This window comes from Dryobates pubescens, chromosome 3 (assembly GCF_014839835.1).
Source record: "Dryobates pubescens isolate bDryPub1 chromosome 3, bDryPub1.pri, whole genome shotgun sequence".
Taxonomy (NCBI): Eukaryota; Metazoa; Chordata; class Aves; order Piciformes; family Picidae; genus Dryobates; species Dryobates pubescens.
The window spans coordinates 927,957-940,595 of record NC_071614.1 but is presented as its reverse complement, the minus strand read 5'-3'; the positions used below and the strand labels follow the sequence as shown (position 1 = coordinate 940,595).

The window sequence follows — 12,639 nt, the reverse complement described above, 5'->3', positions numbered from 1 at the left end:
GCCTTGGATACCGTGACGTCATACGGGCCGCGGGCGCTGGGCAGGAGCGGCCGGTGGGCAGCAGTCGGCGGTGCCTGCGGCGCGCTCGGTCCCTGCCGCTGCTCCCCGCTCCCGGTACGCGCTCCTCCCCGTCCCAGCCCGGCCGCAGGCTCTGTGCCCCCCACTGTCCTCCTTCCCAACCATTCAGGACTTCTCTGTGCCCTCCATTCCCCTCCCCATCCACCGCGGGTGAGGGTCTCGGCCGTGGCTGGCTCTGAGCCACAAACGCTCCCGTTGCTAGGGTCTCCGTTTTAGCTTGGTTTTGCTGTGCCCTCGGAGCTGGAGCTGTTACTGGATTGTGTGCGAGACTCATCTGTTCCGGGGATAGTTTATGTTTGTGTAGTGTTTAGAAACATCGTTGCCACTGCACACGGCAGCATTTGTGTCCTACGAGCTTGTCAGTGGATACTGTTTCTTCCACTTCCCCTGGGAAACTGACTAGCGGGGAGACAAGTTGGGAGAGGAGGCATAAACATCCTCAAAACTTCTGTTACAGACACTAACAAATACAAACAGCAAAGTACTTAATCCAGGAGATGCAAAACACAAAGTGCTTAATCCAGGCGCTTAAAGGAAATCCATCCTTCTCCCCATTCTCCTAGAAGTTGGAGTGCTTAACTCTAAAGCTATAAAGCTTTTGTAGTGTACAGGTCACCATGGAGCTGTGTGCCAGCAGCTGGCAAAAAAGCTGTATCTAAATTATGCAAACTGAAGTCCTTGCTAAAACGTGAGAGTTTTGCTCTGTCCTTTTGACTTCCAAAGCCCCAAACAGCTCGAGCTTTTAACAGCAGTTACAACCTGCTTGATGTGTGAATCCAGCAGCACTTTGAATCTCCCCATTCTCCAGGGTGAAGAACTCTGTCAATAACTTTGATCTTACTTGGGATTAATAATGTTGTTCTTCCTTGGGATATCTGTTTCACCTTGTGATGCAGCAGAGTGTTGTGTTTTGTTTTGCTTTCAGAATAAGGAGTCAGAGAAGCTTTCAGAGGCTAGCAAAATGTTAATCTCCATGGCTAAAGAAAACATACCTCCAAACAGGCAACAGAACTATGCTTCAGGTACAGTATATATAGATTTGAATGTCTTCTAGATTGAAGTAACATTTCATTACCTTTGAGAAGTTTTGGGCAGGGAATGAGTACTTTGGCTTTTCAGTGATGATTTTTCTAAGTCAATTGCACACCACTTCTGAAGCCTTCCAAACATCTTGGGCTTGTGTGGAATTTCTTCTCTTTATGCTTTGTTATGGGTAAGGATAATGTGCCAAGCACTTCCTTTTACTCCTTGTAAAGGTAGCTTCCTTTAAAACAAACAAACAAGCATCCCCAAAGGAAAAACCCCTGAAACAAACACACCAAACAAACAAAGGAAAAAGCCCAAACCAGCAAAACCAACCCCAAACAGCCCTCTTGACCAACACAAGCCCTAAACAAATGAAAAACCTCAAGGAAAAGCTGCTTGCTGGTCCCTGATAGCTAATCTCTTTTCCTGGTGTATTTGGGTGCAGCAAAAGCCCTGAAAGTTCATCTTTTGTCTGCACTTGACTCCAAAAGGATGCATTCCCCATGCTGGGGGGGAAAGCAGTGTCCAGTCCTTTTTTTCTGTGCTTGCCACCCAGCTCCTCACACAGAGAAGGTGATTCTCCTAGATTCATGAGTCACAGAATGGTTTGGGACCTTAAAGATCATCCAGTTCCAGCCCCATGCCATGGGCAGGGATGTCTCCCACCAGCCCAGGTTGCCTGAGCTCTCATCCAACTCAGTGTTGAACATCTCCAGGGAGGCAACATCTGCAAACTCCCTGGGCAACCTGTTCCTGACTCTCCCCACCCTTTCTCTCTCCTGTTTTGGTGCAGAGTTCATTTTTTCTTGCCAGTATCTAATGAACATCCAGCTGTAGCTTTTTATTGGTGCAAAAGAACAACAATATTTGTGCAACTTGCAGGTGACTGTGGCTTGAGTTTGCCTCTTGGTGAGGAGTATGAACGAAAGAAGCACAAGCTGAAAGAGGAGCTTCGCCAGGATTATAAGAGGTACCTCTCTCAGGTGAGGCTTCTTGTCTGCTTCACTCAGCTTAGGGAGTCTCTTAGAAGGCCTCTCATTTAAGTGGACCTGCAGAGGGACTGCTCCCAAGGGCCTGCAGGGACAGGACGAGAGGCCATGGTTTGAAATGAGAGCAGAGCGGATTGAGATTGGATGTGAGGAACAAGTTCTGCACCAGCAGGGTGCCAGAACTCTGCAGCAGGTTGCCCAGGGAGGTGGTTGAGGCTCCACCCCTGAAGGGTCAGGTTTGCCAAGGCTCTGGGCAGCCTGCTCTGATGGAGGATGTCCCTGCTGACTGCAGGGGGGTTGGACTGGATGACCTTTGCAGGTCCCTTCCAAGCCAAACCATTCTGTGGTGCTCATTCTTCCTTAGTTTCTCATTAGACTGTTTCCTGAAGCCCCCAGTGTTCTGTGGTCATTCAGGTAAGGATGCTCCTGTAATGGCTGTGACTCCCTCGATGGCTTCTTTCCAATGTTATCAATCAAACCCCTTTGTTCTGCTCAGCAGGAACAGCCATGTAACATGGAAATGGTTTGTATGATGAGGTGCCATCACGTTGGCAATATCCTGTGTCCCTTCTTAGCCAAACAGGAAAGAAACAAATCAGGAGCCAAATAATTCCTTTTGGCTGGAAGTACTGAGTGTCAGTGTCTTAACATGAAGGCATGAACTGGCTTTGAGCAGAGACCTCTGAAGTCAAAATATATCTGAGTTTCTCTTTGTGAACAGTATGTTTTCCCTGACTTTTAGGGTATTTCACAGGCAAAAAGAAAGGTATGGTGCCTGCAGTGTAATCTAATTCTCCCCTTCAAATTAGTGCCTTTTGCTTTGTCTGAAAGCTTTGCCTTTGAATGAAAAGATAAATGGTTGCTGTGTTGTGCCTGGGTGTGCCTGTGCATGCCGTGGTGATCAGTTGTGATTAACAGCAGTGGTTGCTTTGTGCAAGGGATGGCTGACAGTTAGCATTTTCCATTAATCAGCTTTGTAAGCACTTGTTGATTGTTTGTTTCCCACTGCTGTTGCTGCTCATGCTGATGCTACAAAAGCTTTTCTTTCAGCAGGCACTTGCTTCAAGGCTTGTCAGTTACATCCATGTTGAGAGTTCAGAGTTCTATGTTTTTTCTTCATAGACATACTTTATAAGGCTGGAATAAAATCATAAGCTCTGAAGTATGGCACTGGAAGCAGTCAGGGCTTCTCTCTTCCCTGTCTCTCTGAAGTCTCCTCAACAGTGCTCAGGAAAGCAGCAGAGCCTAGCACCCAGTGGGCAGAGAGCAGGAATGGAGGTGATGTGAGGGGGAAAAACCAGTTTTTGCAGGCTTTGCTGCTTGCAGGAGGCTGTAATGATTTGTGTCCTGATACTGCCATGTCTATGTGACAGGGGATGCTGGGGGTCACTTGCAACCCAAACCACTCTGTCAAACACTGTTGTTCAAATGAAGCAACTTCAGTCAAGGACCAGGAGGTAACGTGGCAGAAGCTCAAGCTTCTGGCTTTGGATAACAAGCAGGTGGTAGAAATGAACTCTGTTAGCATGCCCTGGCATTCCTAACCAGCAGCACAGCTAACTAACTGCCCTCTCAACCTCTGAGCAGGGTGATCCTTCTTGATTAAGATTAAACTTCAAAACAGAGTTAGACTCTTTGAGACCTGGGAAACAGTTAACCTAAGCAGGCAAAGAATTTTTACACTTAGTGTTTTAGTCTCAGCTGAGCTTTGCTCTTCCAAACCTCAGGTCACAGAGTGTGTGTTTGTGTGGTTTTTTCCTCTGGTGCAATACACATCAGCTCAGGGAAGAGCCAGGACAATGATCTCTGGTTTGTTTTCCCCACACAAAGAGATGAAGCAGCTTTCAGCAGCTGTCCTGGTGAAGATGCTTTGATTGATAACTTGTTTAGTCTCACTAATGTAGAGAAGGCAATTTCCACATCAGCCTCTGGTTTTGGCAGCTAGCCTCTGAAGATCAGAGGTAATCTCTGCAGATGTGTTCAAAGTGGGGGAAAAAGAATTAACCTAATGAGGATTACAATTGATTTGCTTCTATTAAAAATACCTGAGATCTCCATGGTACTGCAGCTGTCCCAGTGCTTGAATGCTCCTGTGGTTATTAAATCCCTTGCATCTGGTGATGTGCAGTTGTGAAATAGACCTCTAATGATGTGGGTTTGTGCTGGGAAGGGCAGGGCTGTTCCTGGCTGACATGCCTCTAAGCTTTTAAGCTATGTTATGACACAGATGATGGAAGGGAACAATGCTGGTGACATCCATGTCTAACCCATTCCCCTCATCAGTCCTGCCACTCAGAGATGAGCTTTTCATTAAGGATAATAGGATTTATGAAACAGATGAGTGACTGAGAGTGGCCTGGGGGTGCTTTTAGTGACTGAGTGATGGGTGAAGCAGCCACTAGCTGAGGCCCTGTTCCAGCTCTGGTGGTTGATTTGAAATGCTGGAAAGTGACTGATGGCCCCGAAGGAATGGCAGAATTTGGTGGTGGGTCATTACCCCCAAAAGTCTGGGGACTGCAGTTAGTGTTGAGGTGCAGAGTGATGCCTGTGCTGGTGCTAGGAGGGATTCCATCAGTTTGCTGCAGATAGAAAAGGCAACTTTCCACCTTAAGGCAGCCTTGGAAAATGCCTCCTGCTTGTGGCTATGCTGCGGCTCCGAGGAGAGCTGAGTAATGGTGTGGGGTTTGAGCTACCACAGAGATTTTGTAACTGTACAGGGACTAACTTAGGTAATCCTTGAAACTGTGTGACAGGGAAGAAGTGACAAAGACTTGCAAGCTCCAGCTGAAAGCCTGGCAAAGCCCCTTCTGCATTCCCTCATTCCTTCATTTGTGTGTTCCAAGCACATCCTACATTTTCACAGCGTGAAGGTTGGCTTCAGTCTTTCAGTAACTCAATCATGAAAATGAAAGCATTTTGTCATGTAAGATTTGGTGGTTTGGAATGGGCTGAATGGTTTTCATTTGTGTTTAATGTAGAAGAATTACCTGACCTCTGGTGAAGTGGATCCATACACTCAGGGATTATCTCTTCCTATTGACGAGCGACGATCTGCACAGGTAAAGATCTGGGGGACCTGAGGTGAGTGGCTGCTAAGCTGGGTGGTTAACCCTTCATGGGAAGCTCCATGCCAGCCCAGCTTGATGCCAAGTGCAAGACTTGTGCTATGAAATGTGTTGGCTTTGCCCTTGCTGTGCTTACTTGTGCTGGAGCCAGGTGAGAACTCAAAACAAGTGAAAACTGCTGCTAGGCAAAAGCCCCAAACTCCAAATGGAGCCAGGGACTGAAGAAAAGGAAGGCAGCAGGAGTGAAATGCCCAGGAAGGGGCAAGGCCACAAGGACTCCTCAGTGCCAGTCTGCATCTGTGCTGAGTTTGTTAGCCACAAGTTTTGCACTTCAGCACAGTGTGCGTGCTGAAACAGTGAAAGGTGAAGAATCTCTGACAAATTCTGTGGAAATTAGAGCTGTCTGAGCTGGGCATGTGCTGGTCGTGGGTGGGTTGATATCCCAGCAGCTCGAGCAGTTCACCCTAGCCTCTGAACTCGTGTTCACTGCTGCTGCAGAGCCGAGGAGCTGCCAGGAGATGTCACACTGTGCCCTGCGAAGCACTCGGCCTCGGGGCACATCGTGCTTCGAGGTTAACATCTGCACTTGGGTTTCCTCTCTGAGGTAAACAGTGCAGGCAGGCAGCAGATTGAATGCTCTGCTGAGGGGTTTGCCACCTGTAAAAGACCCCCCCTGGCTTCTCAGCTTTGGGAAGCGCCCCTCAGGCAGCTTCCAGAGCTGTCTGCAGGTTTGGTGGTGTCTGCCAGAAAACCTGCAGCTGGCAGTTGTAGAGCACTGGTCTCACTTGCTAACCTATCACTAGTTGGTGCTTCTGTGCTGACTGAAGTGTGAATGAATGATTTGGTGTTTGACAGTTGTTTGTGGGCAGGCATCTAGATGTGATAGCCAGGTATCATCGTGGAAAATACTGCAGTGGAAAGAGTGTGACACAACTTGCTTGTCATCTGGGTGATGGGTGGAATGAGGAGGTGTGAGAGATGCCTATGGGCAGAGTGAAGTGCTAAAATCAGGAAATAAGGCAAATCAGAGCTTGCTTTGCCTGGAGCCTTTAGCATTTCATGATGTACAATCCTGGAATACTTTTAGAGCTGAGCCAAGCTCAGTGTAAATGTCAGCACCTTGCAAAACAGCTGGGACAAGGAGCAGAGAGCAGGTTGCTCTGATTTGCCTTGCATTCTCACAAAGAAGGGGAGGGCCAGCACACAGCTCATGTCTGTTCCTTTAGCAGCTTCTAACCCCTCAGAACTGCAGCATTAATGTCCTCTTCACTGCCTGTTGTAGGAGAAGCTACGGCTGGAAAGAAACAGAGAGTACAATCAGTACCTCAGGGATAAAGAGCAGTGGAATGAAAGACTCAGGATCTTGGGGAAGAAGAACACAGAGGTAATGCAGTTTTACTGCAGCTGATGCAGAACAGAACTGATCTTGCCAGTTGGTGCATCATGGACTAAGACATACAAAATAAGCAAAGGATGTTTCATGAGGCCCCTGTTTCATCAGTGTACCTAGCAAGCCCTGTTACGAGTCATACAGCAGAGCTCTTGATCCCTGCTTCACTGAGGTCTATCCAGTAGAATCATTCTTCTGTCTGAAACAAGGCCCTGGATTGGTCAAAGTGGTGTTTGATTCTTTGCACCTCTTCATCTGAAGGTCAGGCTGGAGTCTGTAAGAGGCCCAGCCAGCACTGAGAGCCATTCTGCTGAGAACCAGTAGAGAGGAGGAGGAGTGCTGCTGCTTCTCCTCAGGAAAAACCCCAGAGCTCCTGGCTTTTAATCCCTCATTGAAGTATTTCTCTGGCTTACCATTACTCCAGCACCTAAAGTGGCATAGGGATTTAGGGGTTGTCTGAAGAAACACAAACCCCTTTGGCTGCTCAGTGTGGTTTGTTCAGTTCTTTTTGATGTGTTTCTTTCCCCCCCCTAAAGCGGAATGAGATGGACAGGAATAGAAACCCCACTGCTGTTAGCAGGCTCCAGCCAGACCACCCTCCAGGAGCAGAGCCCAGTCATACAGGTGCAGAACCTCCCAAGAAGGATGCCTTCACCTCTACAGAAGGCTATGAGGAGCTGCAAAGCAAGAGGTGGCTGGAGGAAGACAGGTACCACAGGCAGGGTGGGGAGCTGGAACTGAGGAGTCGGCTGCTCGGCAGGAGACTTGATGAGGACATGGACGTTCCCGATCGAAGATGGCGTGGGTTTGCCAGCCAGTCTGGGATTCCCATCAGGAAGCATCACAGACTTGATGAAGGTTATGATTTTGGGAGAAGGCTCTACAGAGTGGACTATGATCCTGAGATGGGTGAAGAAGTGGAGCCTAGGCTGAGATGTGAAAGTGCTTACGGCAGAAAAACTCCCTGGGCGTCTTATGCTGAGAGGTATTCTGCTCTCTGTCTCCTCCTTGATTCCTGTGCTGCTTGCTGGCAGCTGTGCCTTGCCCTCATGGAAAAATAGCCAAGATTCCCATGGGAAAGCAGGATTTTTGCACTTGAAAAATGAGCTTTGTAATAAGTTCTGGAAAAACTGCTTTGAAATCAGGCCAGTGCCTAAAGCTCTGCATCATGTATCAGGGGGCAGAGGGTGCTTGGAGGGGGAAGCCCAATACCAGGGAGTGCTCAGGTTCAGCAGTCTGTATTGTGTGAACTGGTACAGCACTTTGGTTCCTAGACTCCAACTTAGCTGATTCATCTAGTCCCAAACCTGGTCCAGATCTGGCTTTTTGCAGCTACATTTGAATGAAATAAAGGAGTAAAGCTTCTTGTAGACAAGTTGTAAGAAGGTGCTACAAGAGTGCTGGCTTGTTCACTTCACAGATCTTGGAAACAGGACCTGGGGCTTGCTTTGGGTTGCTTTAGCTTTTATTTTCCTTTAAGCCTGTTGGCAGAATGACTTCCCTGCAGTGATGGAAACACCACTCTCTGCCCTTTGATAGGCAACACAACCACCTTTTTGTTTGCCCCCCTGAAGTTAACACCTCCAGAAGGGAAATTGCAGCACAGTTATGATCATGTGTTGTTGTTAGCTGCTGAACTTTTAAGTCATTGTTTACAGGCAGAATTTTCTGGACATTAGATTAATAGCTGGGAAAAACAGCCCCTGAAATAACTCTCCCAGTACAGAAGTGTTTTCTAATCTGACTGAAGTCACACTCTGCAAATGCCAACAAAGTTGAAACAACTCCTCTGCAGAAACAGCTTTGGAAAGCTCTTCTGAGCCTTTAAAGTAGCATTGTAAAAGCAATTAAGTGTGGAGAAAGTGGAATGTCTGGAAGCCTTTGGGAGGCTCAATGAATGAGTTGTGTCAGATCCTGTGTTTGGAGGTGCAGGAACTTATCCATGCCATGGTGCTGGAAAAAACTAGCAAACAATCTGTGTTCAGGAGGCAGCAGCAACCAGGCTGCTGGATGAGATGGGAAGGAGAGGATGCAGAAGGCATTGATCCACCCTTAGTGGAGTGATGCTGGAAAGGAGCAAAGCAGGTTTCAGGACAGGGAGGGGGAGCTGCTGGAGCTTTCACTTCAGATGGGATCTTTTCTCTTTCTTGAAGGCCCCAGCAGGATGCACTAGCAGGAGATGTGCCTGCAGGCCATGAAGATGAGCTAAAGGAGAGGGCACATGTGCAGCAGACCTCCAGAGCTGGAAACTCCAGGTGTGGCACACAGTGATGTTTTCCTCCTGACAATTGTGCTTCAAAGCTGTGGGGGAAGGGGAATTTCTTTAAAGCCCCTCATATCTTGTCTGCAGTGGCTGAGGGCTTTTCCTGCAGCTAGGATGCAGTAGACAAGGAAAACATGTTTCCTCTGAGAGCAGCTCCAGCAGCCTGCATGCCAGCTCTCTTCTTGAAACAACAAATCCTCTGCTCTGCAGCTGAGGGCTTTTAATGATTGCAACAAGTTGCAGTCCTTTTTGGCTGGTTACTCCAAAATCCCTTTTTTACCTCTTGCCTTGGTTCTGCAAGCCCTGAAGTGATCTAAGTGGGTGAGGCAGAAGCAGAGCACTTGTAAAGCCCTTCCATAAACTCCTGACTGGCACCACTCAGTCTGTCAACATTGCTCACATGCTCAGCTGAGTGCTGCTGCTGGCCTCAGAAGCCACAGGCAAACAAGAGCTGGGAAACACCTTTTTATTCCTTTTTTCTCCAGGCAGTTCCTTCTTTTGCTTTGGATTTGGGGAAAGGTTTGTCATAAACTTACCACTTCATGATGCAAGTGCCTCTGTCACCTTTTGCACAGCCTGCTGGTAAACTGCAGTTTGATCTTCCCATTTTCTCTCTTGTTTTTGCCAGAAGTCAGCTACAGATCAGGTCTGCAGCTAATGACCAGGCCAGGTCTGCAGCTAAAGTGCCATATGCCACAGGCCTCCTTCTTGGTGAGTATGAACAGCTCCTCCCTGGCACTCAGGCAGGCTGCTTTGCAGGTTTCAGTTATCTCTGGGAATAATTAAGGCAGGGAAAAAACATGTAATTTTCCTTCTCTTTGCTAGTTGCCCTCAGACTTTAGCTAGAGAAAAAGCAAACCATGTCCCTTTCCCCCTTCAGGTAAGAAGGGCTTCAAATTAATTGTGAAGAGTCCAAGCTTCTGCTTAGAGTCCATGAACAGCTCAAGGCCCAGAGAGATGGAGTTGTTCTTTTCACACAGTGAAGCACAGGAGGAATATTAACCTTTGTGCTGTGGCAGACACAGCTGTGTGTTGCACTTCAGTTGCAGCAATGTGGGAAATGGTCCTGTCCTGTGCAAGGGCAAATGGTCCTGATCATCCTCCTGCCTAAATGAGGCCACAGCATGTAGCAGGAAGTGGTTTTGCTGAGCATAGTAGGGTGAAGTGGTTGCAAACAGCATTCCTGGCTCAATTCAGAGCATCAAGGCACAAGAATGAAGGAGCTGTTGTAGTTCCTCAGATGGGAGCCTTTGAATTGTGGGGGGGAAAGGCTAAGAGTTGTCAGAATCCTTCCATCACCCAGCCAAGCTGCATGGCAGCAGCAGGGTTAAGGCAGGCAAGATCTCTCTGCTGAGGTGTCTTGGTGTTGACTGAAATGCACTGGTTCTGGCCACTGGAAAAGTGTGTGTTTTGTGGGGCACTTACACAAATCCATGGTCATTCCCCTCAGGAGACCAGGACCAAGCACTTCTCCAGAGGAAAAAAGAGAAGTACAGGCAAGAGCTGATGGAGCAGATAGCTGAGCAGCAGCGGAACAAGCGGCGGTGAGCGCAGGGTGGCACGGGGGGGATGCCAGGAATCCAGTGTGCTAACAGCAGTGTTCATGGCTAGGGAATTCCAGCTAGCTAGGCCATCTTGCATCCACTTGAACTGCTTGGCAGGAGACCTTTAGTTTCTCATTCACCAACTTTCAGAGGAGCAAAGGGAAAACTGCTTTGGGCTTGGTTTTATTTCATTTTACAAAAGGATTTGAGTTCCCTTTGAAGGCTGAAGGAGCTCCAGCTAAACATAACCTTCCTTGCTCCTAGAGGCTTAGCTAATTACTTGGCAAATCTTGGTTTGCCCTCCACTTCAGGAAAGCTACCTTCCAAAGCACTTGTTTATGCAGGATAGTAAGATACAAATGCCTTGCCTGCCTGGCAGCAGCTGAATGGTGGCATGGATGCATAAAGCCACACAGGGCTGCTACTGCAGGGATAAGGAATTAAACCCCAGATCCTGCCGACTGTTTCACTGGAAAACTCTGCATGCTGGAGAAGCCTGAGCCCTGAGATGGCCACACAGGGCTGCTCGCTGCACTCTCAGGCACTAATTTCAATGTATTTGTTAGAAACTCTGAATGAAGAGGACTGCTTTCAGCAATGTCCTGAAAGGCTGTGGTGAAGATCAGGGGGGTGGTTTGCCCTGTTATGGCAGCTGGGTTTTTATTAGGTGGAGTAGATGAATGAGCTTTGTGTTTTTCTTGGTTTTCCTACAACTGAAACAGTGAGAAGGAACTTGAGCTCCTGGTCGCTGCCTCTGGAGCTCAAGACCCAGAAAAGCAGGTAAGGAATGTGGCTTTGCTTTCACCTCTGCAGGCTTGCCTGTTACATACACACTGGTGTCTCAGGCATAAAGCTCTGCAGGGCTTGTGCAGAATGAGAGGTGCTGTGGGCTTGTTCTAGCAGGGCACTGGCCTGGGATAAAATTGAGGCCAAGGCTGTAACTCAAGGCACTGCCTTCAGCTTTGGAGGAAAATATCTTCATGGAAGATATCAAACACTTCCTTTTCTGTGACCCACTGGAAGTTTTGTACAAGCAGTGCACAAAATGCTTTCACAGGGGAAGTGCACAGGAAAGACTTTTGTGTCCAGTGGCAGGCTGAGAACAATAACTCGCTTCTCAAGCAAGAGCAGAGTGGTTATTAATTTAACTGGTCACCAGTTTAAATTATCAGTGGTGCTGCCTTCCCTTGGAGGCTGCAACAGAAACTTGTGGCCCTTCTGGAGAGCTCAGCAGAGCTGAGAGGAGCTCTTGTTTCTAGAAAATGAAGATGAGTAGCTGTGAGATGCTGTCAGGCAGGGCTGAAATAGAAGCTGAAACAAATCTTACTCCTAACTGGAGAGGAAGAGCTCTGGCTGCATGTTGCTGTCCTCCCTGCTTCAAGTCTCCCTGGTGCTTGTTTGATCCCTTCTGCAAACTGATGCAGCTGGGGTAGCTGGCAAAAGGCTGCAGCTGTTTTGCTGCTCTGGGTGGCTTAGAGAGGCCATCTGGCTGGTGAGGGGCTCAGATGGGCAGAGGAAGAGGGCTGGAGTGCACAGCTGGGAGCTAGGCAGCAGCAGAGGGAGGAGGGAGCAGAGATCCTAGCTCCTTTGGCACTGCAGGGTGTGAGGGCAGCATAAACAGCTCTGTCTCATCAAAGCTGACCAGCAGGAGCAGGCTGTGCTGCAGCACCCTCTGTACCTTGTGAACCTCAGACTGGAAAGTGCCTGTGGCAGGAACAGGATTGTCTCCAGAGCTAGTCCAGGGCATGTAGAATGCTTTAAGCCCCTTAATTTAGCTGAAAGCCTTCAATTAAGTAGAATTGCTGCACTCATTAAGCATCAGTCACTGTTAGCTTTAAATTGCCTCTTGGGGAGAGATTCTAATTAGGTGGATTTCTTGGTTAATTACAGGTTGCTTAAATAGCAATGCCTGATTAAGGATCTATAAATGCAGCCTGTTGTATGTACTGCTTGTTGAACAGAAAACAATCCCCAGGATGAGCTGAGTGCCAGAGTCACCTCTGAAATGAGCTGAAGTCTGGGGCACTCTGAGAGCAGTTCCTTAAACTTGCTAGTGTCAGAGCCTGCTTTAAAGGTTCTGCTCCAGACACTGCACTGGAAAAGATCAGTCAGAAAACTCCAAACTGCTTTACAATGCTCACAGAATCACAGACTGCTGCTGGTGGGAAGGGCCTCCCTGGAGCCTTCTCTTCTCCAGGCTGAATAACCCCAACTCCCCCAGCCTGCCCACACAGCAGAGATGCTGCAGCCTCTGATCATCTTTGTGGCCTCCCATCAGGTCCAT

At 48.2% G+C, this 12,639-nt stretch overlaps 1 protein-coding gene across 1 annotated transcript in view; it reads left to right on the top strand.

Moving 5' to 3' along the window:
• The window catches only part of CSPP1 (centrosome and spindle pole associated protein 1), a 31,892-nt gene that overhangs the window by 3,410 nt on the left and 15,843 nt on the right, over positions 1 to 12,639 (top strand). Inside the window, exons 3-12 of the mRNA XM_054178977.1 lie at positions 1,004 to 1,100; positions 1,987 to 2,087; positions 2,836 to 2,859; positions 5,072 to 5,152; positions 6,441 to 6,542; positions 7,085 to 7,533; positions 8,702 to 8,803; positions 9,440 to 9,522; positions 10,262 to 10,355; positions 11,078 to 11,135. Coding sequence (XP_054034952.1) covers positions 1,004 to 1,100; positions 1,987 to 2,087; positions 2,836 to 2,859; positions 5,072 to 5,152; positions 6,441 to 6,542; positions 7,085 to 7,533; positions 8,702 to 8,803; positions 9,440 to 9,522; positions 10,262 to 10,355; positions 11,078 to 11,135 — 1,191 coding nt within the window. The remainder of the gene's footprint in view (positions 1 to 1,003; positions 1,101 to 1,986; positions 2,088 to 2,835; positions 2,860 to 5,071; positions 5,153 to 6,440; positions 6,543 to 7,084; positions 7,534 to 8,701; positions 8,804 to 9,439; positions 9,523 to 10,261; positions 10,356 to 11,077; positions 11,136 to 12,639) is intronic.